At 37.6% G+C, this 26,985-nt stretch overlaps 1 protein-coding gene across 13 annotated transcripts in view; it reads left to right on the top strand.

Moving 5' to 3' along the window:
- The window catches only part of GPBP1 (GC-rich promoter binding protein 1), a 70,260-nt gene extending 59,688 nt beyond the window's left edge, over positions 1-10,572 (top strand). For 12 of the 13 annotated variants that reach the window (XM_060400254.1, XM_012096898.4, XM_004016966.5 and 9 more), the window contains 6 exons: positions 1,250-1,434; positions 2,037-2,177; positions 3,957-4,124; positions 4,580-4,767; positions 7,822-7,924; positions 9,603-10,572. In XM_060400254.1, the coding sequence (XP_060256237.1) occupies positions 1,285-1,434; positions 2,037-2,177; positions 3,957-4,124; positions 4,580-4,767; positions 7,822-7,924; positions 9,603-9,761 (909 nt within the window). In that variant the 5' untranslated portion in view covers positions 1,250-1,284 and the 3' untranslated portion in view covers positions 9,762-10,572. The remainder of the gene's footprint in view (positions 1-1,249; positions 1,435-2,036; positions 2,178-3,956; positions 4,125-4,579; positions 4,768-7,821; positions 7,925-9,602) is intronic. The other variant, XM_060400253.1, reaches the window with a different exon arrangement.
- The last annotated feature ends 16,413 nt before the right edge of the window (positions 10,573-26,985 follow it).

Genomic DNA, 26,985 nt, shown 5'->3' with positions numbered 1-26,985 from the left:
AGTAGGTACACTTTCAATGTTTAACTTTCAGAAAGATGAATGTTTTCTCAGTTTGCTTTAGGTTCTTGAGTGGTCTGTATTGTCATTTGTTTGCTTGTTTTTGCTACACCACAGGGCTTGTGCAGTGAAAGCACTGAGTCCTAACCACTGGACCACCAGGGCTCAGGTTCTTGTTCTTTTATTTTATTTTTTTTTAGCATTACAATAAATGAACTACTTTATCAGCTCTATAGTTTGAAGAGTTTAAGTTTCAGAGGGACTTTGAGAATGCCTCTGTATCCCTAGTAGTCGTTTAGTTTCTGAGATAAATCAATAGAAAGGTTGGTTTGTTTGATGCAGGCCATCATTATATACATATGTACTACTCACTGTCTTATAGGATCATATCTTAAACTAATTTAATTTACATTTTCTGCAGTTTTGTTTCCAGTTAATTCTTTTCTTTGAAACTCTTCAGTGGTGAAACTGATGGCTTTCAGAGTTTTTTCTATAGGAAGAAAAACATGTCACTGCCATTGTTGGGAACATGCTCATTGTAACACCTGTTTAATTACACATTAACTGTTTGGTTACAGATTAACTGATTAAACTCTAGAAATTATATTTCATATTTTAGCAAATTCAGTTGTTTTGAGAAAAACTTTCTGGTATAATCTTCAAAAGCAAAGATTGAGTTGGATCCCCTACAGCTTGCACAATGCCTTCAGTTTACTTTCGATGGCCAGTAAATATTTGAATGAACTGGTATTGTGAAAGCAGTTCCCCTTTTCATTAGTCATAAATTAAGCAGGAATTTAGAAATAGAGGGACTGTAGATCCTTTCTTATTGGTAATAATTTTATGAATGAAATAAAAAGAATTAGTAAAACTCTTTTCAAAATGGAAAAGAGGAAAATGTATCTTGTATTTCAAGTCTTAAGAGCTGTTAGGATGAAATTTATAATTGAAAAATATACTCGAATGTAATTAATTTTGGCTTGGTCATAGTTAGCATTCTAGGCCACTGTCTAACTGAATTCATCTCAGAATGTTACTTGACACTGCTCAGTTCCTTGCTATGGTCTGATGATTGTTGAAGCTTTATTTCTCAAGCAAGAATACAATTCATACTTACATAGCTTAGCCATTTTATCCAAGAAGCAGCTGTTATTTTTAAATATAGTAAAGTTTGGAATATGCTTTTCTTGGTGACTTAATTTTATGCTAAAATCTAAACTGTATAACTGTTGCTCGTGCTTTATTTATACAGAATATCCCCCGAATCCTAAATCTAGAACTCAGAGGATGCTGGTCATTAAGAAAGGTAATACAAAAGACTTACAACTATCTGGATTCCCAGTAGTAGGAAATCTTCAGTCACAGCCAGTTAAGAATGGGACTGGTCCAAGTGTTTATAAAGGCTTAGTTCCTAAGCCTGCTGCTCCACCTACAAAAGTAAGTTCTAAATTGTTTAACATGCAAGTTACAAGTTGATATCAACTGAATTACTTTGGCCAAAAAAATGTTGAAAAATTCACATCGAAGTAGGGAGGGTATTGGTGGGCTGCTGATTTCTAAGTGGAAAGTGTTGGGCCAGTGTGTATCCTTAAATTATCTTTTAAGTGGTTTGTGTGTTTGTCTGTGTATGTTTTCTTGTTACAATAGTCAGTAGTAAATGAAATCTGTAAATACTTGTTTGCCAGATGCGTCTGTGATATATTTGCTTAATAATGGTATAAAATGCTGTACTTAATCTTTAGTTTTAGGCTTTTGAAACTCTCACTTGTGTTTTCTTGGTATTAGGCAAAAGAAACCTAACTTAAGATAAAACTTGGAAAAAAAGCAAGGTAGTTAAATGTTTTATCTGAATACCAGATTTTGATTTTATTTGTTTAAAAAAAAAAAAAGAGAGAACCATGTAGAAATGATTAATATACAATACAAAATAATTTTTTAAGTCATATTTAGTTATTTTATAGTATTCACTTTGTTCTCTCTTTCCTCTATGTAATCTGTTTAGATGCACATTAATTAATGTTTGTGTGTTTTTTCTTTAGCCTACACAATGGAAAAGCCAAACTAAAGAAAACAAAGTTGGGACTTCTTTCCCTCATGAGTCTACATATGGTGTTGGCAACTTTAATGCTTTTAAATCAACTGCTAAGAATTTTAGTCCATCAACAACTTCAGTGAAAGAGGTATGGCATTTAATAAAAGTACTCCTGAGGAGCCAAATGTATCTGAATCATGATAATTTAATTAACAGTGAACAAAAGGCATAGATTCATTGAACAAATTTAATGAGAGACTTTAGTTCTTCCAGAATTCAGATACTTCTCTCTGTTTGCTAACTAATTTTGCAATTTAAGGAGGGCTAATTTTAAAAATTACTAACACAATGTCCAAATAACCTAAAGTATAGAAAATTCTATGGTAAAATAAACATGTGTAACCCATTAACCAGAAGGAGTAGTTTAAAAAAAAATTATTTGTTTTTGGTTCTGCTGGGTCTTCATTGCTGTACAGGCTTTCCTTAAGTTTTGGCAAGCGGGGCCTACTGTCTAGTTGCAGTGCCTGGGTTTCCCTTGTGGAGCACAGGCTCTAGGGTGCTTAGGCATCAGTGGTTGCAGCATATGGGCTCAGTAGTTGGAACTCCTGGGCTCTTGATCGCAGGTTCAGTAGTTGTGGTGCACAAGTTGAGTTGCTCCTCAGCATGTGGAATCTTCTGGATCAGGGGTGGAACCTGTGTCTCCTGCTAAGTCTGTGTCCAACTCTTTGTGACCCCATAGATGTAGCCCACCAGACTCCTCTGTCCATGGGATTTCCCTGGCAAAGATATTGGAGTGGTTTGCCATTTCCTCTTCCAGGGGATCTTACTGACCCAGAGATTGAACCCATGTCTCCTGTTTGGCAGGCAGGTTCTTTACCACTGAGCCACCAGGGAAGCCCCAGAAAGAGTAATTTTTAAGAAAAGAATTATGAAAACAGATGTTTTTACTTTTGTCATAAAGTTATGCTATGATATAGGATTAAACCTTGACTAAAAAATCAGGATTTACATACTCTTCTTTTGGGGATGATGGACATTTTCTTAGTATTAACACTCAGGACGGAGAGGAGGAAGAAGAGAGAAAGATGCATGGTTACTGACTTTGAATACTTAATAGCTTACACATTTCTTTCTCATTTGGCCAGCTTTGTGAAACTTCTAGATGAGGGACTTCCCTGACCAGTTCAGGGACAAAAGACACTTGTGACTATATTATAATAACTGAGATTGTTCTGGGTACTATATTGGAATATTATAACCCCCTCATTGACTAGTTCTCAGTCATAGGATTTTAGAGCTGTGCTAGAAGGACCAGCATTCCCAGCTGGTTAATTGTGGCTTCAATTCATTATAGTCTGCAGATGTTATTGCTAAGTTAAGCATTTTGATTTATTCCCAAGGCTTAAAATTCCTGTGACACAGAATTCCAACATTCTTTTTCCTTCTGTAGTCCACTCTCAATATATGAAAAATAAAAAGACTCCAGTACATGTCCCTTTACCACGCTCCTCTGCTCTTCCACAAAACTTCCCTTGTGAAATTCTATATGATAAACCCTTAGTGTACCTGTGCATAAATAATTATACTAGTTCATAGAACCTTCGAACTCTGTGGAACACAGTTTTAAAAACTGCTTTAAAAAATATCTATATATAAATATTTAAACAATTTCAGGATCCATTTTATAAAATAATATTTAAAACTCCTAATTTAGAATCATAGATCTTAGTATTATCAGACTTTGTTTCTCGGATAAGAAAGATCATTCAGTGAGATAGATTAAAAATAATGATAGTAGAAAATAGAATTTAAAATCAATTTTGTTGTATATTGTGAAGAAAGTGAAATAGAAAGTCATTATAGTTGTGAACTTTATGTTGATATTAGTTCTCTATGTATTTATCAACATTCTAAATTTTTTTCCTAGTGTAATCGCTCAAATTCTTCTTCACCTGTTGACAAACTTAATCAGCAGCCTCGTCTAACCAAACTGACACGAATGCGCACAGATAAAAAGAGTGAGTTTTTGAAAGCATTGAAAAGGGACAGAGTGGAAGAGGAACATGAAGATGAAAGCCATGTGGGCTCAGAAAAGGTAATTGAACGTGTAGTGTAATTCTTGGGCTTGACATTAGCATGTCATTGGAATAGTTGGACAGATATTATTTAGAATCTTCGAATATTTTCATATTTCTGAAAGCAAGGCTAGTTAGCTATTTGCATAAATAATGAATTCCTTTCTGAATAGAGTTTTCTTACTCTAGTTGCTGTTCAAAAATGAAATTTAAAAGATTCCTGTTCATATTTGTACTTTTGGTTTTCCCCATCTTGCCTGCCTTTGTCCTTTTAATTTTTGGTTGAATAGATGTGAATACTTGAAGTTAGTAAGTTCCCTTCACAACTTAGTTTTACATCTTATGAAACTGTTTTCTACATGATTATATAAACATCACAGTTATGTTTTATCCATGAAGATCTAACCAGGATCTATTAAAGTTTCCTTTTTTAATAACTATTCTCTAATTTTTTTTTTAACTCTTCAAAAATCAGGATGACGACTCATTTAATTTGCATAACAGCAACAGTACTCACCAAGAAAGGGATATAAACCGAAACTTCGATGAAAATGAAATTCCACAAGAGAATGGCAATGCCTCAGTAATTTCCCAACAGATCATTCGGTCTTCAACCTTCCCACAGACTGATGTTCTTTCTAGTTCACTTGAAGCAGAACACAGGTCGGTGTTTTTACTTTTTTCTCTACCCAAAATTTTGATTTTACATGGAAAATTGATTTCTTTTTTAACAACTTCATCGAGATATAATTTATATACACTCTTAATTTTTTTACTCGGTTCGTTAATTTTGGGTGTATTTGAAGTTGTGTAGCTGTCACCACAGTCAGAACATTTCTTTCACTCCATAAAGAAACCCCATGGTCATTTACAGTTACTCATTGTTACTCTCTTTCCTGGGTAACCACCAGTCTACTTTCAGTAATACTTTCAAGGTACATCCATATTGTAGCATGTGTTTCTCTGAAAATTGAGTGCTATTTATTTTCCATGGCTTCAGATTTTCTGTAAATCTCTTCGGCGGGGAGCGGGGGGAGGGCTGTGGGATCTGTTTCCCGACCTGGGAGCGAACCCAGCCCACAATAGTGAAAGCATTAATCCTAACCACTAGACCACTAGGGACCTCCCTGTAAACTTTCTTAAGTTAACATACATACATAAGTACTCATGTAGCTTGATTTAAAAAGTTAGGTATCAGTGATACAGTTCTCAAGGATGACTTTTTTTGTTCAGATGTGTTAATTAAAATTTAAAATGAAATAATTTGGCATATATATTACTAGTTATCAAGTTTCAGTATACCATCACAATATTGAGGATAGTTTCAACATCAGAGAGGTAATTGTTACCTTGTCTAAGCACCAAATGAATTAATAGAAATGAGTTCCAGAGAAATTCAGAGGAATTTGGGGTTAGATAGCATTATGGCTTGAGTACCAGTTAGAAAGTTTTAATTGGGACCTAAATTAAATCTTAAAGGGTGAGACAATACAAGCAAGGGTACTGGGTAGTCATTTTGAAATGGGGGTATGAAAAGCTGTTTAGAATAGAATACACGCATGTTTGTTTTAGGGCTGATGTATAGCATAACTTGACAATAGTGTGGAGTCCTAAATGGAGTTAGAGATACATTGCAAAGGCAGGGTCTTAGAGATCTAGTCAAACTATCTGAATGCTTTAGATGAAGAAGGAGCTCTGTCTTATACCTGGTTTTTGAGTAGGATTTGTGACTCAGGTCTTCCACTTCTAGTGTTGTGCTTTTTCTAATGTAAGGAATTTGAAGTTGTGGTCATTGTGTGTTATGGAGTTTGCTCTTTTAGGAATTGGGAAGCTGTTGAAAATATTTGGCAGAGGGTGGTAATTGTGAAAGTGATATTAGAGTGATTTGATAATAGTTTGAAAGAGAATGAGAAGAAATGCTAATGAAAAGGCAAAGTACAGATCACTGTTATGATCTGTTCCTAATTGTGGGTTTAGTCCAGAGGCCACAGAGTTTGGTGCAGTGTATATTAACTGGGGAGGCAGAAAACCAGAATTCTGCTGCTTTGCTATCAAGTAGGCAAAATTTTTTACTTACATGATCATGGTTCTTCATCTGTAAAATGTGGGTATAGTGTTTTGTTGTTCAGTTGCCAGGTTATGTCCGAGTTCGCAACCCCATGGACTGCAGCACTCTAGGCTTCCCTGTCCTTCACTGTCTCCTGGAGTTTGCTCAAACTCACGTGCATTGAGTCAGTGATGCCATCCAACCATGTCATCGTCTGGTGCCCCCTTCTCCTGCTTTCACTCTCTCCCAGCATCAGGCAGGGTCTTTTCTAACGAGTTGGCTGTTCCCATCAGGTAGCCAAAGTATTGGAGCTTAGCAGTAGTTCTTCCAATGAGTATTCAGGGTTGATTTCCTTTAAAATTGACTGGCTTGATCTCCTTGCTGTCAAAGGGATTCTCAAGAACATTAATTATCTAGCACCACAATTAGAAGGCATCAGTTCTTCGCCACTCTGCCTTTATGGTCCAGCTCTCACATCCATGCATGACTACCGGAAAGACCATATCTTGACTATATGGACCTTATCAGCAAAGTCATGTCTTTGCTTTTTACTGTACTATCTAGTTTGTCATAGCTTTCCTGCCAAGAAGCAGTCATCTTTTAATTTCATGGCTGCAGTCACCATCCACAGTGATCTTACAGCCCAAGAAGAGGAAATCTGGTATTGCTTCCACCTTTTACCCTTCCGTTTACCATAAAGTGATGGGACCAGATGCCATGATCTTAATTCTTGTAATACTGAGTTTTAAGCTGGCTTTTTCACTCTCCTTTACCCTCATCAAGAGGTTCTTTAGTTCTTCGCTTTCTGCCATTAGGCTGGTATCATTCGCATATCTGAGGTGGTTTCTGTTTCTCCTGGCAGTCTTGATTCTAGCTTGTAACTCGTCCAGCCTGCCATTTTGCATGATGTTCTCTGTGTATAAGTTAAATAAGCAGGATGACGATAAACACCTTGTTGTACTCCTTTCTTAATCCTGAACCAGTCAGTTGTTCCATAAAAAGGTTCTAACTGTTGCTTCTTGACCTGCATACAGGTTTCTCAAGAAACAGGTAAGATGGTCTGGTATTCCCATCTCTTAAAAAGTTTTCTACAGTTTGTGATGCTCCACACAGTCAAAGGCTTTAGGTGAAATTATGGGTATATTTCAAGTCTCTGAGCACTTGTTTTTTATGAGATTGTTTTACAGTATTAAAGATCTACAGAGTAGTCAATTTGTGACAGGTTCAGTTTGAAAAATGAGTTAGGTATAAAAAGGAGTAACAAGTGCTTAAGGGATGTAATTATTTAAAAAAAAAAAAAAGAAAAACAAGTAGAAAACCTAGTGAATAGCTAAGAACATGATGAACTATAGTGGCCCTAAAGAAGATGGGGAGGTGTATTGCTTCTGCTTTTAGTATAAGAATTTAGCAAATTTTCTTCAGTTTTTAGCCTAAAGAACCTCTTACATCAAAGATAAAGTAATTAGGCATTTCATTCTGATCTTATTATTTAAAACAGTTTATTGGGCATAATCTTACCTACTCATTTTCAGAAAGATATTTAAAGCATAAACCCTAACATCTTTTGTGCAGACTTTGTATAATGGATCATGTTTTCTTGCACATAATATAAAAGGACTTAATTTGGGTGAAATTCTAAATTAAATGTATTCATTTCCATCCCTTTCCAGATTGTTAAAGGAGATGGGTTGGCAAGAAGACAGTGAAAATGATGAAACATGTGCACCCTTAACTGAGGATGAAATGAGAGAATTCCAAGTTATTAGTGAACAGGTAAGAACTGAGTGATGTAAGCTCACTTTAAAAATAGCCCTTCCTTAATCAGAACAACATATAACTAAGCATTTTTAAGGGGTGAGATAGAAGTTTTATTTAGGGATTTGTTGAGCATCACCTTATAGGTCAGATTTGCCTTTGTTTTAAATAGGTCTTCAAGGCCAATTTCTTTAAATCCACGGATCTGCAGTGCTTAGAAATTAGTGTAAAGAATGTGTCTGATTTATCATTTTCTAGGCATTTAAAAAATGACTTGGTGATAAGTAGAAAAACAGTAGCTTTCTTAAATGTAATTTCATCTTATATCCTTTTCTTGGCACAGGAATTTTGATATCCTGTAACATCTTAAATATATATTTTTAATGTCTTCATAGTTGCTCTTTTGAAAGAGTTGTTTAGTCACTAAGTCCTGTCCGACTCTTGACCCAGTGAACTATAGCTGTTCTGGCTCCTCTGTCCATGTGATTTCCCAGGCAGTAATATAGGAGTGGGTTGCTATTTCCTTCTCCAGGTCATTTTCCCAACCCAGGGATCAAACCTGATCTACTATGTTGGCAGGTGAATTCTATACCACTGAGCCACCAGGGAGTATTTCTTAGAAGATGCATGGTGGAGTTGAGGGAAATCTCAGGGAGTTTTTCAATTTTTTTTAAAAAATCCATTATACTTTTTGGAAATAGTTCTGGTCATATAGAAGTAATTTTCTATTATATAGAAGTATTATCAATGTTAATAATCTTCAAAACACTTTTCACATGGTTTGAATGAAATTTTTGAGGAAATTAGTTATATTTACTTAATAGATTTGTCATCCTAAAAAAAAAATTTGTGCCAAAATGCAAATAGCATAAAATTTACCGTTTAGATCATTTTTAAGCATACAGTTCTGTGGCATTTAGGTACATTCACGTTGTTATGCAGACATTACCACCACTCACCTCCAGAGGTCTTTTCGTTTTGTAAAATTGAACCTCTGTACCTATTAAACCATAACTCTATTCCTTGTTCCTCCCAACCCTTGGAAACCAGCACTCTGGTTTCTGTCTCTGAATTTCACTGCCTTAGCCCCTTATGTAAGTGAAATCATGCAGTGTTTGTCCTTTTGTGACTGGCTTATTTCACTTAGCAGAATGTCTTCGAGGTTCACCTATGTTGTAGCATGGGTCAGTCAGAGTATCTTTTTTCAGAGACACAATAACCCATTGTATGTGTATGTGCCACATTTTGTTTATCCATTCGTCCATTGATGGACACTTGGGGTGCTTCCACCTTTGGCTGTTGTAGATAATGCTGTGTGAATATGGGTGTATAGATACCTATCTATCTGCATGGGTATAGATTGATAAGTAGTATCTCTTTCTCTGTCTGTCTGTCTATATATATACACACACACCCCAAAACATTAGAATATATATGTGTATATATGTAAATGGTTTGGTATGCTGTAAATGCAGCTCTCCCAAGAGTAGTGATTTATTCCTAGGAAATATTTTGTTATATTGGTTTGATCTATAGTTACCTATATAGCTAGTTTTTCGGAAATGATACTGTAATCTGTGGAGTTTTTTTACCTTTAATGTGTTCTTGGTTACATTTAGTTTCTAGAGCATTCTTAGTTTGTAGTAACTCTTGGAGGATAATTTATTTATTCAGTTTACTTCTGTTGATATTTTAGTTACAGAAGAATGGTCTGAGGAAAAATGGTATTTTGAAAAATGGCCTGATCTGTGACTTCAAGTTTGGACCCTGGAAAAACAGCACTTTCAAACCCACTATTGAGAATGACGACACAGAGACAAGTAGCAGTGACACATCAGATGATGACGATGTGTGAAGGATTTCCTAACAGCTTTAGAAATTTTAGTGTGATACATCTCTCATACAGTTTGGGGTGAATTGTAAAAATGAAGAACTATAATTTATGTAGTAAAATACCCCATTAGAAGATGATTTTTTGGGGGACTTCAATATGAAGAAAACCAAGAATGTTGTGTTGGGCTGTGTTGAACATTATTTCCTTGTAAATGAATGTTGTAGAAATGAGGACTTTGGTTGATCCAACATTGACTTTCTTCATCACTGCAGCATTTCTCTGACTAGCAATGTGACGATGTAACAAATGAGAGTTTCTCATTTAATAATAAAAAAATTGTGTAATGTTTTGCAAAGCTTCTGTCTTAAAATGTCCAGGTCTTAAGAAAAAAGGCAGCTTACACTGTTCTGCTTGCAGAGTCATACCTTTTCGTACAATGGAAATCCTCAAGTCCACTTAGTGTGGCACTGTCCCCAGCCTTCCCCCTCCAAAAAAGGACAATGTAGCATGTTGGCTAAAACTGGAGCAAAGTGCACTAAAACGTTAATTTCCTGAACTCAACTGTTGTGCTAGTCACGTTTTAAAACATAAATTGCTCTTTAGCCATTTGTAGTTCAGTAAATATAACAGGAAAGACTTGCCACACTTTCTTCCAAATTTAAGGAGGTGATTTTCAAGAGCTTTATTTGGGTATATTGTAAGACCAGGATTTTCAGAGTTGATGGAAAAGAGTCTTGTGGGAAAACTTATTTTGATAAATTATTACACATGCAGAAAAACTGATCACACTGACTGGATCTGTCCACGTGGAAAATAAACTGGATTTTCAGAATATTGTCGTTCTCTGTAGTGTTCAAGATATTGGTCTCTAAACACATTGTGGTTTATTCACTTTTTAAAACAAAGTTATACTTTATTCCTTTATGGTGATTACTTTTGAGTTTAGAGAAAAAACTACTTAAAATAGCCCTTTTATTATCAACTGCTTAACAAGTTTATTGAATGAATGGTAAAAAACCACTTTATTTTTCATTTGCACATTAATTATAGAATTTTCTCTTTACTGCTCACTGTAAGAGTAATTTTGCTTTCTTTTTTTAGTATTTTTGATTGTTCTGATTTTGTTTACCCACATTTCTTTTAGCTTCTTCCATCCCACTTCATGTTTAAATATATTCTGATTATAAAGAGCATAATCTTAAAGCAAAAATGTTTAAGTTAACATCCTCAAGATGTTTTCTCAGAAAGCTGGAATGTTTTTGCTGTTTTCCATTTTAGAAATCCTATACAGGATCCCCAGCTTTCACCAGAAGCCAGATTTTTCGGTTCACATTGAGACTGCTGGTGATGGGGAAATTTAAACAAAACACAAATTTCACCCCCACAAAACTTCTGAGGATGAATTAAAGTGGATATTAGTATTAAATATATCTTAAAATTTATCTTTTATAATAGGCTTTTATTATATAATATGCCAAAAACCAGTCTAATCACTTACAGTGAAAGGTAGCATTAGCCGCAGGGAAACTGAAACAAAGCTCTGTCAGTATCATATTGAATGTTTTTGGAACTCTTAGATTGCACTGTTTGGTTTATGGCTTAATAAAGTTATCAGATGCAAATTGTATTTGCTAGCACAAGCTCAAAGGGATCTGAAAAATGTGGTTTACGTTTGAAATTAATTTATTGTGTTTTCTAAATAGCTTTTAGAAAAGATTCTTATAATTTTCAATTTTTTGTTGTTTTCTGCTTTCAGATAATTTTGCCTTAAGTCTCATTTTTCAGCAGTTACTGTTTATTGTGCGTTCACATATTGTGATATTGAATGTTGCCATTGTGGTAAGATACAATGGTATGGTTATTCTATGTATTTAATGATAGCATTAACCAGTTCGGCTACTGAGTAGATGGAGCCATATGGATGTGTTTTATTTTGATAGAATGTTTAAAGCGTAGTATGATTTTAACTTGCTCTTGAAATATGGGCAGCTGGTAAGAGTTTGGACTGTATTGTTTGAAAGAGAGCCCATAAGTATTATGGAAACTAGTTAAATTGTACATCTAGTGTGAAATTGTCAAACCCAGGACATGGAGGCCTGGGGGGAAAAGTTACTGCTTTTAATTGCTTCAAACTGTTTCTCTGCAGCAAGTTCTTTTTTGCAACCACTTTATTGTGGTATAAATTGGCATAAACTACATATTTGAAGCATATATTTTATCTTTGCCTTGTGGAAACCATTGCTGGAGTCAGGGTAGTGAAAATATATGTCACACTGAGAAGTTTAATGTTTCCTTCTTTGTAATCTTCCCCTTTTAACTACTACTACTACTACCCCCTCTTCCCAGCCTTTTTTTAATGAGCAAAATTCTTATGATAATGGGTTTTAAATAGCATTTCCAAAATTATATCTTGTATTATATTCAGGATTAGGGTAACTTATTTCCATAAATATATTTTTATTAAAGTTGAAATAAATATAGAAATGTTAATCTAAAAAAATCAGATTTGAAAGCATCAGGTATACCTTATTAAAATTCAGTGTGTTGAAGGGCTTGGTATCTATAAACATTTTAAATTTCCTCGCTTGTGTTTGTACTGTTGTTAGATTACATAAGCATTTTAAACTTACTTAGGGATAAGTTTAAATACAAATGTCCTAAATAACTTCAGTTGCTCAGTCGTGTCCAACTCTGCAACCCCATGAACCGCAACACTCCAGGCCTCCCTGTCCATCACCAACTCATGGAGTTTAACCAAACCCATGTCCATAGAGTCAGTGATACCGTCTAATCCTCTGTCGTCCCCTTCTCCTCCTGCCTTCAATCTTTCCCAACATCAGGGTCTTTCCAAATGAGTCAGCTCTTTGCATCAGGAGGCCAAATACTAGAGTTTCAGCTTCAACATCACTCCTAATGAACACCCAGGCCTGATTTCCTTTAGGATGGACTGGTTGACTCTCCTTGCAGTCCAAGGGACTCCCAAGAGTCTTCTCCAAAACCACAGTTCAGAAGCATCAATTCTTTGGTGCTTAGCTTTCTTCACAGTCCACATCCATACATGACTACTGGAAAAACCATAGCCTTGACTAGACGGACCTTTGTTGACAAAGTAATGGTTCTGCTTTTTAATATGCTGTCTAGGTTGGTCATAACTTTTCCTTCCAAGAAATAAGCATCTTTTAATTTCATGGCTGTAGTCACCATCTGCAGTGATTTTGGAGCCCCCAAAAATAAAGTCAGCCACTGTTTCCACTATTTCCCCATCTATTTGCCATGAAGTGATGGGACCAGATGCCATGATCTTCATTTTCTGAATGTTGAGCTTTAAGCCAACTTTTTCACTCTCCTCTTTCACTTTCATCAAGAAGCTCTTTAGTTCCTCTTCATTTCTGCCATAAGGGTGGTGTCATCTGCGTATCTGAGGTTATTGATATTTCTCCCGGCAATCTCGATTCCAGCTTGTGTTTCTTCCAGCCCAGTGTTTCTCATGATGTACTCTGCATAGAAGTTAAATAAGCAGGGTGACAATATACAGCCTTGACGTACTCCTTTTGGAACCAGTCTGTTGTTCCATGTCCATTTCTCACTGTTGCTTCCTGACCTGCATATAGGTTTCTCAAGAGGCAGGTCAGGTGGTCTGGTATTCCCGTGTCTCAGCATTTTCCACAGTTTATTGTGATCCACAGAGTCAAAGGCTTTGGCATAGTCAATAAAGCAGAAATAGATGTTTTTCTGGAACTCTCTTGCTTTTTCCATGATCCAGCGAATGTTGACAATTTGAATCCCGGTTCCTCTGCCTTTTCTAAAACCAGCTTGAACATCTGGAAATTCATGGTTCATGTATTGCTGAAGCCTGGCTTGGAGAATTTTGAGCATTACTTCACTAGCGTGTGAGATGAGTACAATTGTGTGGTAGTTTGCGCATTCTTTGGCATTGCCTTTCTTTGGGACTGGAATGAAAACTGACCTCTTCAGTCCTGTGGCCACTGCTGAGTTTTCCAAATTTGCTGACATTGAGTGCAGCAGTTTCACAGCGTAATTTAGGATTTGAAATAGCTCAACTGGAATTCCATCACCTCCACTAGCTTTGTTTGAAGTGATACTTCCTAAGCCCTACTTGACTTCACATTCCAGGATTTCTGGCTCTAAGTGAGTGAGCACACCATTGTGATTATCTGGGTCGTGAAGGTCTTTTTTGGATAGTTCTGTGTATTCTTGCCACTGCTTCTTAATATATTTGCTTCTATTAGGTCCATACCATTTCTGTCATTTACTGAGCCCATCTTTGCATGAAGTATTCCCTTGGTATCTGTAATTTTCTTGAAGAGATCTCTAGTCTTTGCTAGTCTGTTGTTTTCTCTATTTCTTTGCATTGATCACTGAGGAAGGCTTTCTTAGCTCTCCTTGCTGTTCTTTGGAACTCTGCATTCAAATGGGTATATCTTTCCTTTTCTCCTTTGCTTTTCGCTTCCCTTCTTTTCACAGCTTTTGTAAGGCCTCCTCAGACAGCCATTTTGGTTTTTTGCATTTCTTTTTCTTGGGGATGGTCTTGATCCTGTCTCCTGTACAGTGTCACAAACCGCTGTCCATAGTTCTTCAGGCACTCTATCAGGCCTAGTCCCTTAAATCTATTTCTCACTTCCACTGTGTAATCATAAGGAATTTGATTTATCCCTTATGATTATACAGTGGAAGTGTATATTACTGACTCCCCCCAAAAAAACAACTAACCTTGACCTGACTTCGTATTCTGCCTGAATGGTTCATTATCCCTTACTCTAAAACTTTGTAAAAGATGTTTTTTAAAATGTGCTTTATTAGAATTCAGCTACCTGGATTAGAAAAGGTACTTGTGAAATTTTTCTTTAAAGTGAGGTTTTTATTTTGCCATATACATTTAGGAATATATTGCTTCTGCTGCTAAGTTGCCTCAGTCATGTCCAACTCTTTGCAGCCCTGTGGACTATAGCCTGCCAGGCTCCTTTGTACGTGGGATTCTCCAGGCAAGAATACTGGAGTGTGTTGCCATGCCCTCCTCCAGGGCGTCTTCCTGATTGGATTGAACCTGTGTCTCTCTCTGTCTTCTGCATTGGCAGGCAGGTTATGACCACTTGCACCACCTGCCCATGGGATTCTCCAGACAAGAATACTGGTTGCCATGCCCTCCTCCAGGGGATCTTCATGACCGGATTGAATCCACGTCTCTTATGTCTCCTGTATTGGCAGGCGGGTTCTTTACCACTCGCGCCACCTGGGAAGGCCTAGGAATATATTGCTAGGCTTTTAAATAAGAATATCACTAATTGTGAGAGGTGGATATTATGACATTTTCTTTTGAAAACTACATTTCTGAAGGTTGCGATCATTACTTGGCTCTTCAGGAGTGAGTGAGCAGGACATTTCAAGAATTAGCAAAATCCATAAAAATCTCCGAGGGCTGTAGAGAAGTTTCCATTATTCTATTTTGCTACTTAATGTAAATTTGCCTTAGGGCTGAATGCTAGAATGTAGAAAAATGATGGGTCTCCCGAGAGAACTTTGATTACTTTAGTAGATAATTTTGTTTGCTGACACATGGACCCAAAGTGTTATTACTTAAGGGCTTGAGAATATGTGTAATCCACTTACCTACTTTAAAAAGTTTTCTAATTGAAATTCTCTCCTTATGAGATACAACGTGCAGTTAATCACTATTTGTGCAGTTCATCACTTGCTGACATTTAATTTATCCTGTAGATTTCACTGTACCTATCCATTTATAATCTTTGTTTTGTAGAAACCTAATCTGAAACTGATTGAAATTTATAATGTTAAATCATCTTAGAAGGACATTACTGTAGCATGTTGAATGGCAGCAGTGTCCCTATCCTTGGGTATACATAAGACTCGCTGTAGTGGTAGTTCTCAAATTTGTCTACACATTAGTGTTACTAGAGAACTTAAAAAAAGATTCTAATGTATTGACATGCAGTATGGTAGAGTAGTCACACTTGGATTTGAAACCTGGCTTTACCCTTTATGTGAGCTTTGATCTTAATCCAGATAGTTAATTTCTTGAGATGTTAATATCTCTTCTGTAGAATTACTGTAAGGATGAAGAGAATCACACCTAGTGTAAATCCTGGGCACACGGTAGGTGTTCTTGAATTTTAGCTGTTAATCACTACTGTTAATACCATGTAATTGAACAGGAACTCCCAGTAGCATGTAGTTCAGTTGCTCAGTTGGTGTCCAACTCTGCAACCCCATGGGCTGCAGCATGCAGGGCTTCCTTGTCCATCACCAAACCCCCAGAACCTGGTCAAACTCTTGTCCATCGAGTCGGTGATGCCATCCAACCATCTGACCCTCTGTCGTCCCCTTCTCCTACCTTCAATCTTTCCCAGCATCGGTCTTTTTACATGAGTAAGTTCTTCACATCAGGTAGCCAAAGTATTGGGAGTTTCAAGTTCAGCATGAGTCTTTTCAATGAATATTCAGAACTGATTTCCTTTAGGATTGGTTGGATCCCCTTGCAGCCCAAGGTACTCTCAAGAGTCTTCTCCAACACTACAGTTCAAAAGCATCAATTCTTCAGGACTCAGCTTTCTTTATAGTCCAACTCTCACATCCATACATGACTACTGGAAAAACCATAGCTTTGACTAGATGGACTTTTGTTGGCAACGTAATGTGTCTGCTTTTTAATATGCTGTCTAGATTGGTCATAGCTTTTCTTCCAAGGAGCAAGCATCTTTTAATTTCATGGTTGCAGTCACCATCTGCAGTGATTTTGAAGCATGTAGTACATATTTTTTAAAGTTACATGTTAGATTAAACAAACTATTCTAAGTGGTTATATGTAGTGTAAAACAACTGGTTGAGCTCTTACTAAACTGACTTGTTTCTTTTCCACTTCATTTTATGCTCAGTTATGAACTAAACTTGATGTTTTTTCTCACTCTAAGGAGAAGTTTACTAGTTTTCTGAAATGCAGTCATTAAACTTTAGTGGTAAATCATATTCTTGTCAACTAATTACAAAGGGCTTCAGTGCTTTCAAGTTTTTAAAAATAGAATTGCATTTAATAGTGACATTTTTTGTAGAAATAATTCTAAGCTGGAGTTTATTTCTCTGAAGGTTTTATCCTTTTTCTAGGATGCCCTGGAGAAGGAAATGGCAACCCACTCCAGTGTTCTTGCCTGGAGAATCCCATGGACAGAGGAACCTTGCAGGCTACAGTCCATGGGGTTGCAAGAGTCGGACACGACTGAGTGGCTTTCACTAAAGGTGATCAGAGATAATCTGGAGAATTTTGATGAGAGGAATATGACTTCTTAAAAGCTGTTTATCCTTAAATGGACCCTAGATCATGGGACAAGCTTACTAGGTCTCGGTCACAGGAAAATTAGATTATAGGTATCAACTTTTAAGAAGTTTATGATTTTGTAATATTTAAAAAGTTTTTATTGGAGTGTAGTTGATTTACAGTGTTTCTGCTGAATAGGAAAGTGAGTCAGTTAGACACATATCCACTTTTTTTTAGATTCTATTCCCATATAAGTCATTACAGAGCCTTGAGTAGAGAACCCTGTGCTACACAGTAGGTTCTAATTATCTATTTTATTATAGTGTTGTGTATATATCGATCTCAACCTTCCAATTTTACCTTTCCAACTCTCCTGCCTCCCCCCTTGGTAACCATAAATTTGTTTTCTACATCTGTGACTTTCTGTTTTGTAAATAGGTTCATTTGTACCATTTTCTTAGATTCCACATATAAGCGATATATTTCTTTTCTTTGACTGCACTCAGTATGACAGTCTCTAGGTCCATCATGTCACTGCAGATGCCATTATTTCTCTTTTTTATGACTAATACTCCATTGTGTGTATATGTATGTATCTAGATAAAAATCTATATATTTAGATCTAAATCTATATCTAAATATATAGATACCTATCTAGATTGAGGGCAGGAAGAGAAGGGACCAACAGGATGAGATAATTAGATGGCCTCATTGACACAATGAACATGAATCAGAGCAAACTATGGGAGTTCATGAAGGATAGGGAAGCCTGGTGTGCTGCAGTCCATGGGGTTGCAAAGAGTTGGACATGACATAGCAACTAAGCAGCAACACACACAAAGTGGAGTGGACACACACACACACACACAGACATGCACACGCACTCTGGTTCCAGTCTCAGTATCTTCCTGAATCTGGTTCTCCTACAGGCAGATTCTTTATTGTCTGAGCTACAGGGAAGACCTATGTATATGTACTTACCATATACGTTTACAGTGTGTTTCTGCTGAATAGAAAAGTGAATCAGTTACACACATATCCACTTTTTTTTATATTCCCATATAAGTCATTACAGAGCCTTGAGTAGAGAACCTATAAATGGATTTTATAGGTTTTAAAATCCATTCTTTTGCCAGTGGACATTTAGTTTGCTTCCTGGCTATTGTAAATAGTGCTGCAGTGAACATTGGGGTACATGTATCTTTCTGAGTTATGGTATTCTCCAAATATATGCCCACGAGTGGAATTGCTGGATCATATGGTAGCTCTTGTTTTTAGTTTCTTAAGGGACCTCCATACTTTCTCCCTAGTGGCTGTACTGATTGGCATTCCCACCAACAGTGTAGTAAGTTTCCCTTGTAATGACATTTTAGGAGTTAGAGTATTTTTTTCAGTAGGGAATTTACTTTTGTTGTTACAACTTTAATGCAGCTTTAACATGGTTTTGTAATGCTCAAAATTCTCCAAGTCAGGCTTCAGCAATACGTGAACCGTGAACTTCAGATGTTCAAGCTGGTTTTAGAAAAGGCAGAGGAACCAGAGATCAAATTGCCAACATCCGCTGGATCATGGAAAAGCAAGAGAGTTCCAGAAAACATCTATTTCTGCTTTATTGACCATGCCAAAACCTTTGATTGTGTGGATCACAATAAACTGTGGGAAATTCTGATAGAAATGGGAATATCAGACCACCCGACCTGCCTCTTGAGAAACCTATATGCAGGTCAGGAAGCAACAGTTGGAACTGGTTCTGAATAGGAAAAGGAGTATGTCAAGGCTGTATATTGTCACCCTGCTTATTTAACTTCTATGCAGAGTACATCATGGGAAACGCTGGGCTGGATGAAGTACAAGGTGGAATCAAGATTGCTGGGAGAAATATCAATAACCTCAGATACGCAGATGACACCACCCTTATGGCAGAAAGTGAAGAGGAACTAAAAAGCCTCTTAAAAGAGGAGAGTGAACAAGTTGGCTTAAAGCTCAACATTCAGAAAATGAAGATCATGGCATCTGGTCCCATCATTTGATGGGAAATAGATGGGGAAACAGTGGAAACAATGGCAAGACTATTTTTTGGGTCTCCAAAATCACTGCAGATGGTGATTGCAGCAATGAAATTAAAAGATGCTTACTCCTTGGAAGGAAAGTTATGACCAACCTAGACAGCATATTAAAAAGCAGAACCATTACTTTGCCAAGAAAGGTTTATCTAGGTAAGGCTATGGTTTTTCCAGTGGTTATGTATGGATGTGAGAGTTGGACTGTGAAGAAAGCTGAGCACCAAAGAATTGATGCTTTTGAACTGTGGTGTTGGAGAAGACTCTTGAGAGTCCCTTGGACTGCAAGGAGATCCAACCAGTCCATCCTAAAGCAGATCAGTCCTGGGTGTTCATTGGAAGGACTGATGGCTGAAGCTGAAACTCCAGTACTTTGGCCACCTCATTTGAAGAGTTGACTCACTGGAAAAGACTGATGCTAGGAGGGATTGGGGGCAGGAGGAGAAGGGGACGACAGAGGATGAGATGGCTGGATGGCATCACCGACTCGATGGACATGAGTTTGGTTAAACTCCAGGAGTTGGTGATGGACAGGGAGGCCTGGTGTGCTGCGATTCATGGGGTCTCAAAGAGTCGGGCACGACTGAGTGAGTGAACTGAACTGAACGTGGTTTTCTTTAAAGAGGAGAAATTTGCAGACTAGCAGTTAACTGGTGTTTTCCCTGGTGGTTCAAATGGTGAAGAAGAGTCAGTCCACCTGCAATGCAGAAGATCCAGGTTTGATTCCTGGGTTGGGACGATCCCCTGAAGAAGGAAATAGCAGCCCACTCCAGTATTCTTTCCTGGAGAATCCCATGGACAGAGGAGTCTGGTGGGCTATAGTCCACAGGGTTGCAAAAAATCCAACACAACTGACAGACTAAACACACTTTAAACGCCTCCTTCAGTTAGTCTGGGTGCTGAAATAGTAGTAGTTGCTTTATAAGAAGCTGATTTGGTGAGGTGAAAAAGTATTTTATTTGGAATTAGTACTTTCTCCTCAAAATTGAGCTTAAATGTCGTGACAATGGCACTGATATTTTTCGTGAAGTGAGTTGTAGAGCAGAGAGTCATTTGGCAGAATAGATAAAACCTGTGTACTGAGAAGTAAGGCATATAGATAGGACCCATCTTTATGCCCAAATAGAGATGTAAAGGCTTCATGCCACCCATTAAGATGTCTATACTTTCCTTCTTGGGGATTTTTTTTTTTAAGACTTTCTATAAAACAGCAGATGGTAAATATTTTAGGCCATATAATCTGTTGAAAAAGTGTTAAGTCGCTCAGTCAGGTCCGACTCTGATCCCATGGACTGTAGCCTGCCAGCCTCCTCTGTCCATGAAATTCTCCAGGGAAGAATATCGGAGTGGGTAGCCATTCGCTTCTCCAGGGGATCTTCTTGACCCAGAGATTGATTCTGTGTCTCCTACATTGTAAGTGGATTCTTTACCATCAGAGCCACCAGGGAAGCCCCATATGGTCTGTTGCAACTACTTAAATTTGCCATTATAGCATGAAAGCAGTCAGAAAATACCTGAATGAATGGTTGTGTCCTGTGTTCTAGTAAAACTAGCTATCTAAGGGCAGTAGTTTGCTAGATTGAAGGCAGGAGGAGAAGGGGGTAACAGGATGGGATGGTTGGATGGCATCACTGACTCAATGGATACAAGTTTGAGCAAACTCCAGGAGATAGTGAAGGACAAGGAATCCATCTGGCGTGCTGCAGTCCCTGAGGTCACAGAGTCGGATGTAACTTAGTGGCTGCACAACAAATCCTCAGTCTTAAGGACCAGACCTTTGGAAATGAGTAAAATTTGGATTGTGGTATTTGATCTTTGCACCATTACCTGGATGCTTTTTTGTCTTGTTAAAAAAACCTTTAAAATATTTTTCCTGTTTTTGTAAAGATGATTGTGGTAATATATCTATGCAGGATAAAATACATTGCATCCTGAGTCACATCAAAAGAAATGGAGATTTATCAACACCATGTAAGTAGGGACTACTGAGAAAATGGAGAAACTTTAGTAACACATGGAGAGTTTTAGAAATATAAACTTTTTTTCTCCCCTAAAAGCGCAGTAATTTCTTTCCTGACTTCTGTTACTCTGCCAGCATTCTGGACTTCATGTGTTTATAAACATAAAAAGGAATTTTTTTTTGCATTTTTTATTTTGTTAACAGTAATATGAACCATTTATTTTAAAGGAAAAGCCTTTAGGCAAAGCCTTTGGTAGAAATTAGAATTTTTCTCTGAAGCGGCACCGTTTATGGTGAAGAACAGTTTATCTGTTAAACATGAGAGAAGCAACTCTGTTTGGTACTGGAAGTTACTATTCCAACACATCAGGTTCCCATTAGATTTTTGGTCCCTTCATTTGAAGTATGGTGGCTGCTTAGATGACTGCCTAGATAATACCTTGGATAATCTCTCAGTAGTGCATGTTCAGACCAGCAGTTTGGCACAGAGGACAGTACAAAATTATTCCTCAAGTTGGAGTGAAGGAAGGATCTCAGGTCTCTTAACAGGGAAAAAGGTAAAACTAGTGTATTGAATCTGAACCTGGAAACTCATGATAGGAAACAGTGTCCTCAGCTAGTAAAGCTGCGAAACAGTGCAGTTAGGCCACCGCACAGATACTGCATGGGATCTAAATCCATAGGAAAGAGTAAGGAGAAAGTTCCTGCAGCAATGACTGAACCCAGCCCTAACTCACAAGGGACAGGACTAAACAGTCTCTAACTGGCTCCAGGTTTAAATACTCTGTCATCCAACCTAGATAAGAAGGGATTTGATCTAAAATGGAGAATGAAAAAATGTGGAGATAATAACTCTTGTTAGCTTACATTTAAATTTGATCAGTGACTTATTTAGCAGTAAATACTCCTTATATCTGGAACTTCCCAAGTTAAGACAAATAGAAAAGTCAGTAAAAGGAGGGCCTACCAGGCTAGGCCCTGTGCTGAAAGTACAAAGAGTAAAGATAACCCCTGTGTTGAAATTGATCATGGCTTTGTAGGGTAAATTAATGTAAATGAGTTTTCAAAATATGTGCGGTGTGTAGAGTTAGGGGTAGTGTAAGAGGTCTCAGGGGAGGCTTTCCAGAAGATGTCTTAGCTTGGTATTAACGAATAATAATTTATAAGGCACACAGAAGACAGAAGGGAATTTTAGGTGAATTATGGGAATTGGCCCATACTGAGTTCAGGAAACCTTACGGGGTTCAGTTTAAGTTTGAACTTTTAAGTCTTTTTACGTCAAGGTTCATATGTATGCTTTCTTAAAACTCAGGGACAGGTAGGAGGGAAAACTTGCCAATGTGTCATGCAGGTTTGAGTACATAAAGTCGTCTAGGTTGAGGGGTACATGTTAGCAATAGAAGAGGCAAACTAAAAGTGGCATGTTGGGGGAAAGGTTGAACAAGGGTCTGATCTGTACAAGAGAAGTTCCCCCAGGCAGCCCATCAGTAATACCATGTTAGGTAATGACCCCACAAAAATGAGGTTCTAATGAATGATTTTTCTCTTTCAATAAGTAAACTCTCCTTTGTCAGTTCAGTTCAGTCACTGAGTCGTGTCTGACTTTGCAACCCCATGGACTGCAGCACACCAGGCTTCCCTGTCCATTACCAACTCCTGGAGTTTACTCGGTGATGCCACCCAACCATCTGATCCTCTGTCGTCCTCTTCTCCTCCTGCTCCCAATCCCTCCCAGCATCAGGGTCTTTGCAAATGAGTCAGTTCTTCGCATCCGGTGGCCAAAGTATTGGAGCTTCAGCTTCAACATCAGTCCTTCCAATGAATATTCAGGACTGATTTCCTTGAGAATGGACTGGTTGGATCTCCTTGCTGTCCCAGGGACTCTCAAGAGTCTTCTCCAACACCACAGTTCAAAAGCATCAATTCTTTGGCACTCAGCTTTCTTTATAGTCCAACTGTCACATCCATATGTGACCACTGGAAAAACCATAGCCTTGACTAGACAGACCTTTGTTGGCAAAGTAATGTCTCTGCTTTTTAATATACTGTCTAGGTTGGTCATAACTTTTCCTTCCAAGGAGTAAGCGTCTTTTAATTTCATGGCTGCAGTCATCATCTGCAGTGATTCTGGAGCCCCCCCCAAAATAAAGTCTGTCATTATTTCCACTGTTTTCCCATCTATTTCCCATGAAGTGATGGGACCAGATGCCATGATCTTCGTTTTCTGAATGTTGAGCTTTAAGTCAACTTTTTCACTCTCCTTTTTCATCAAGAGGCTCTTTAGTTCTTCTTCTCTTTCTGCCATAAGGGTGGTGTCATCTGCATATCTGAGGTTACTGATATTTCTCCTGGCAATCTTGATTCCAGCTTGTGCTTCTTCCAGCCCAGTGTTTCTCATGATGTACTCTGCATATAAGTTAAATAAGCAGGGTAACAATATACAGCCTTGACATACTCCTTTTCCTATTTGGAACCAGTCTGTTGTTCCATGTCCAGTTCTAACTGTAGCTTCTTAACCTGCATCACATTTCTCAAGAGGCAGGTCAGGTAGTCTGGTATTCCCATCTCTTTCAGAATTTTCCACAGTTTATTGTGATCCACACAGTCAAGGGCTTTGGTATAGTCAATAAAACAGAAATAGATGTTTTTTCTGGAACTCTCTTGCTTTTTTGATGATTCAACCAATGTTGGCAATTTGATCTCTGGCTCCTCTGCTTTTTCTAAAACCAGCTTAAACATCTGGAAGTTCACAGTTCACATATTGTTAAAGCCTGGCTTGGAGAATTTTGAGCACTACTTTACTAGCGTGTGGGCTTCCCTGGCGGCTCAGAGGTTAAAGTGTTTGCCCGTAATGTGGGAGACCTGGGTTCGATCCCTGGGTCAGGACGATCCCTTGGAGAAGGAAATGGCAACCCACTCCAGTACTCATGCCTGGAGAATCCCATGGACAGAGGAGCTTGGTGGGTTACAGTCCACGGGGTTGCAAAGAGTCGGACACAACTGAGCGACTTCACTTCACTTACTAGTGTGTGAGATGAGTGCAATTGTGTGGTAGTTTGAGCATTCTTTGGCACTGCTTTTCTTTGGGATTGAAATGAGAACTGACATTTTCCAGTCCTGAGGCCACTGCTGAGTTTTCCACATTTGCTGGCATATTGAGTACAGCACTTTCACAGAATCATCTTTTAGGATTTGAGATAGTTCGACTGGAATTCCATCACCTCCACTATCTTTGTAGTGATGCTTCCTAAGATCCACTTGACTTCACATTCCAGGATGTCTGGCTTTAGGTGAGTGATCACAGCATCATGATTATCTGGGTTGTGAAGATGTTTTTCATACAGTTCTTCTGTGTATTCTTGCCACCACTTCTTAATATCTTCTGCTTCTATTAGGTCCATACCATTTCTGTCCTTTATCGACCTCATCTTTGCATGAAATGTTCCCTTGGTATCTTTAATTTTCTTGAAGAGATCTCTAATCTTTCCTATTCTATTGTTTTCCTCTGTTTCTTTGCTTTGATCGCTGAGGAAGGCTTTCTTATCTCTCCTTGCTATTCTTTGGAACTCTGCATTCAAATGGGTGTATCTTTCCTTTTCTCCTTTGCTTTTTGCTTCTCTTCTTTTCACAGCTATTTGTAAGGCCTCCTCAGACAGCCATTTTGATTTTTTGCATTTCTTTTTTGGCATTTCTTGGTCTTGATCCTGTCTCCTGTACAATGTCAGGAACTTCCGTCCGTAGTTCATCAGGCATGCTGTCCTTCAGATCTAGTCCCTTAAATCTGTTTCTCACTTTCACTGTATAATCGTTAGGGATTTGATTTAGGTCATACCTGAATGGTCTAGTGGTTTTCCCCCTACTTTCTTCAGTTTAAGTCTGAATTTGGCAATAAGGAGTTCATGATCTGAGCCACAGTCAGCTCCTGGTAGTCCAAAGTAACTCATACTAAAAAGCAAATAGTTAAAAATTATTTGACAATTACCATAAACAAAATGTAGGATTAGTGAATGAGGAGACTCAACATATAAAGATGTGATCCTTCCTCGAGAGACATGCTCTTTTTACCTAAATATCTGTATTTTTAAGACCAGGGAAGATAAGTCTGATTCTTTGTACATCTTACCTAGATACATTCTTAGTATCTGAAAGTTTGTTTAAAAAAAATCTCTTTGAATAGGTATTTTTGTTATTTCCAAAAATAAATTGAATTTACACTTAAAGCTTGTTCAAATTCTTCATATGTTGTATATAATTTTCTGTGGTTTATTTCACAATTGAGGAAGAAATTCACAACGTGCTAAGCAGTATCCTCTAAGACCAAGAAGTGCTCCTATCAAAGATTATTTTAAATAAATACGTCTTGACTTTGGAGGACAGAACCAAAAGAATTCCAAAAATGGTCTAAGTAATGGCAATATCACCAAAATTATTTGCACATCTAAGCAACTTCGGTGTGCCCAGCTCTTCTCCTGAGTCTTCGGAAGTGTACAGCCTGCCAGTGTGATTACTCTGAAATAATAGTCATTTGGATGGTCCAGTTCCAGTGTGCTTGTTAAAAAAAATAAAAATCACATATTTTATAAGATATAATGTTAATAAAAAATTCCTAGAGTATTACTTGTTGTTTGCCTTGAATTTTAGCTACTGATTTGGTAGACAGGAGTATTGCTGAAATTGCAGTTGCTAACTTTGGCAAATTTCCAATCTGTTATTTTTGACTTGGAGATAATTATGAAGAGAGGTTAGATTTTCCTATCATATCTCTCAGTGCAGGCTGGGTGGCTCTTCACAGGCATTCATTCATCTTTTGAATCTAATTAGCACAGGCATCCTTGGGTCTCAGAAGGTCCATCTATCAATTGCTTAGACTCTGGGCTATTTTGAGCAAAAGATAAATGTGTGTGCACGGGTCCCCCAAAGATGAGGCAAGTAGAGAGCAAGTAAGAAGACTGGTTTGAAGAGTTTGCAGCACTCTTAGAAAAAGAGGGATTAATTAGATAGTTTTTGTGTGATGTTGGTTCAGTTACCTAACTTGTGTATACCTCAGTTTCCTTAGGTAAAAAATTGGATGCTATTTGGAGCTGTCTTATAAAATTTGGGGGAAGACGAACAAAACCTCTCAAACATGTAAAGCGCTTTTAAGAGCTTGGCAGGTAGTCAACAACCAGCAATATTAGCTTTTGCTATTATTTTTCTTCTATGTAGCTTATTGAAGAGAAATCTAGCAAATATTTTTCTAAATAAATGTGTCATATGAGTAAACATTATTTTTATGTTTAGCAAGTTGTTTTAAACATATTCTTTACTGGTCCTTACACCAGTTGCTGGAGTGTAGTTGAAAAGACTAAGTACTCTTATTTTTACAAACTGAAATCCAAGGAGATTACTAATTTGCCTTAAGTCACCCTCCTAGCACGTGGGTACACTGGAAATTATGAATGAGGCCGTCTAATTTCCTAACTCAGTGTGCTTTCTACTAGGTCAAGCTACCTTTAGGGCCAGTCCGAGAATGTTGGATGAGGGATGGAGGCTTTAACTCACTGAATGAAAAATCTTCCTACTAGAGTTCTTACCAAGTGGTTTCCTTGAGAGGGTATGAGCAGTGACAGTAGTCAAGCAGGAGCTGGGTGACCAATTTTGATAGATGATATTAAGGGCTTTTAATATTTGGGAAAATCTTGACCTAGATAACTGAAACAGCCCTTTTGACTTAGATTGTATGGTCTCATGTAGGGGAAATTTGTTAACTCATGCTTTTTAAATTGTCATTTTTTATGGTGTCTCATCACAAGGTCATAAATAATTTCAGCTGCTTTTCCCTTGGATGTTCTGTGTAATTCATTTGCCTCATGCTTTCTAATAGTACTATATAACTAACATGACCTGGAATATTTAGCCTTAGGTGTGTGTCCCTTTGCATCACACAGAATATTAAAA

Source organism: Ovis aries, chromosome 16 (genome assembly GCF_016772045.2).
Source record: "Ovis aries strain OAR_USU_Benz2616 breed Rambouillet chromosome 16, ARS-UI_Ramb_v3.0, whole genome shotgun sequence".
Taxonomy (NCBI): Eukaryota; Metazoa; Chordata; class Mammalia; order Artiodactyla; family Bovidae; genus Ovis; species Ovis aries.
This window is presented reverse-complemented; position numbering and strand designations above follow the sequence as displayed.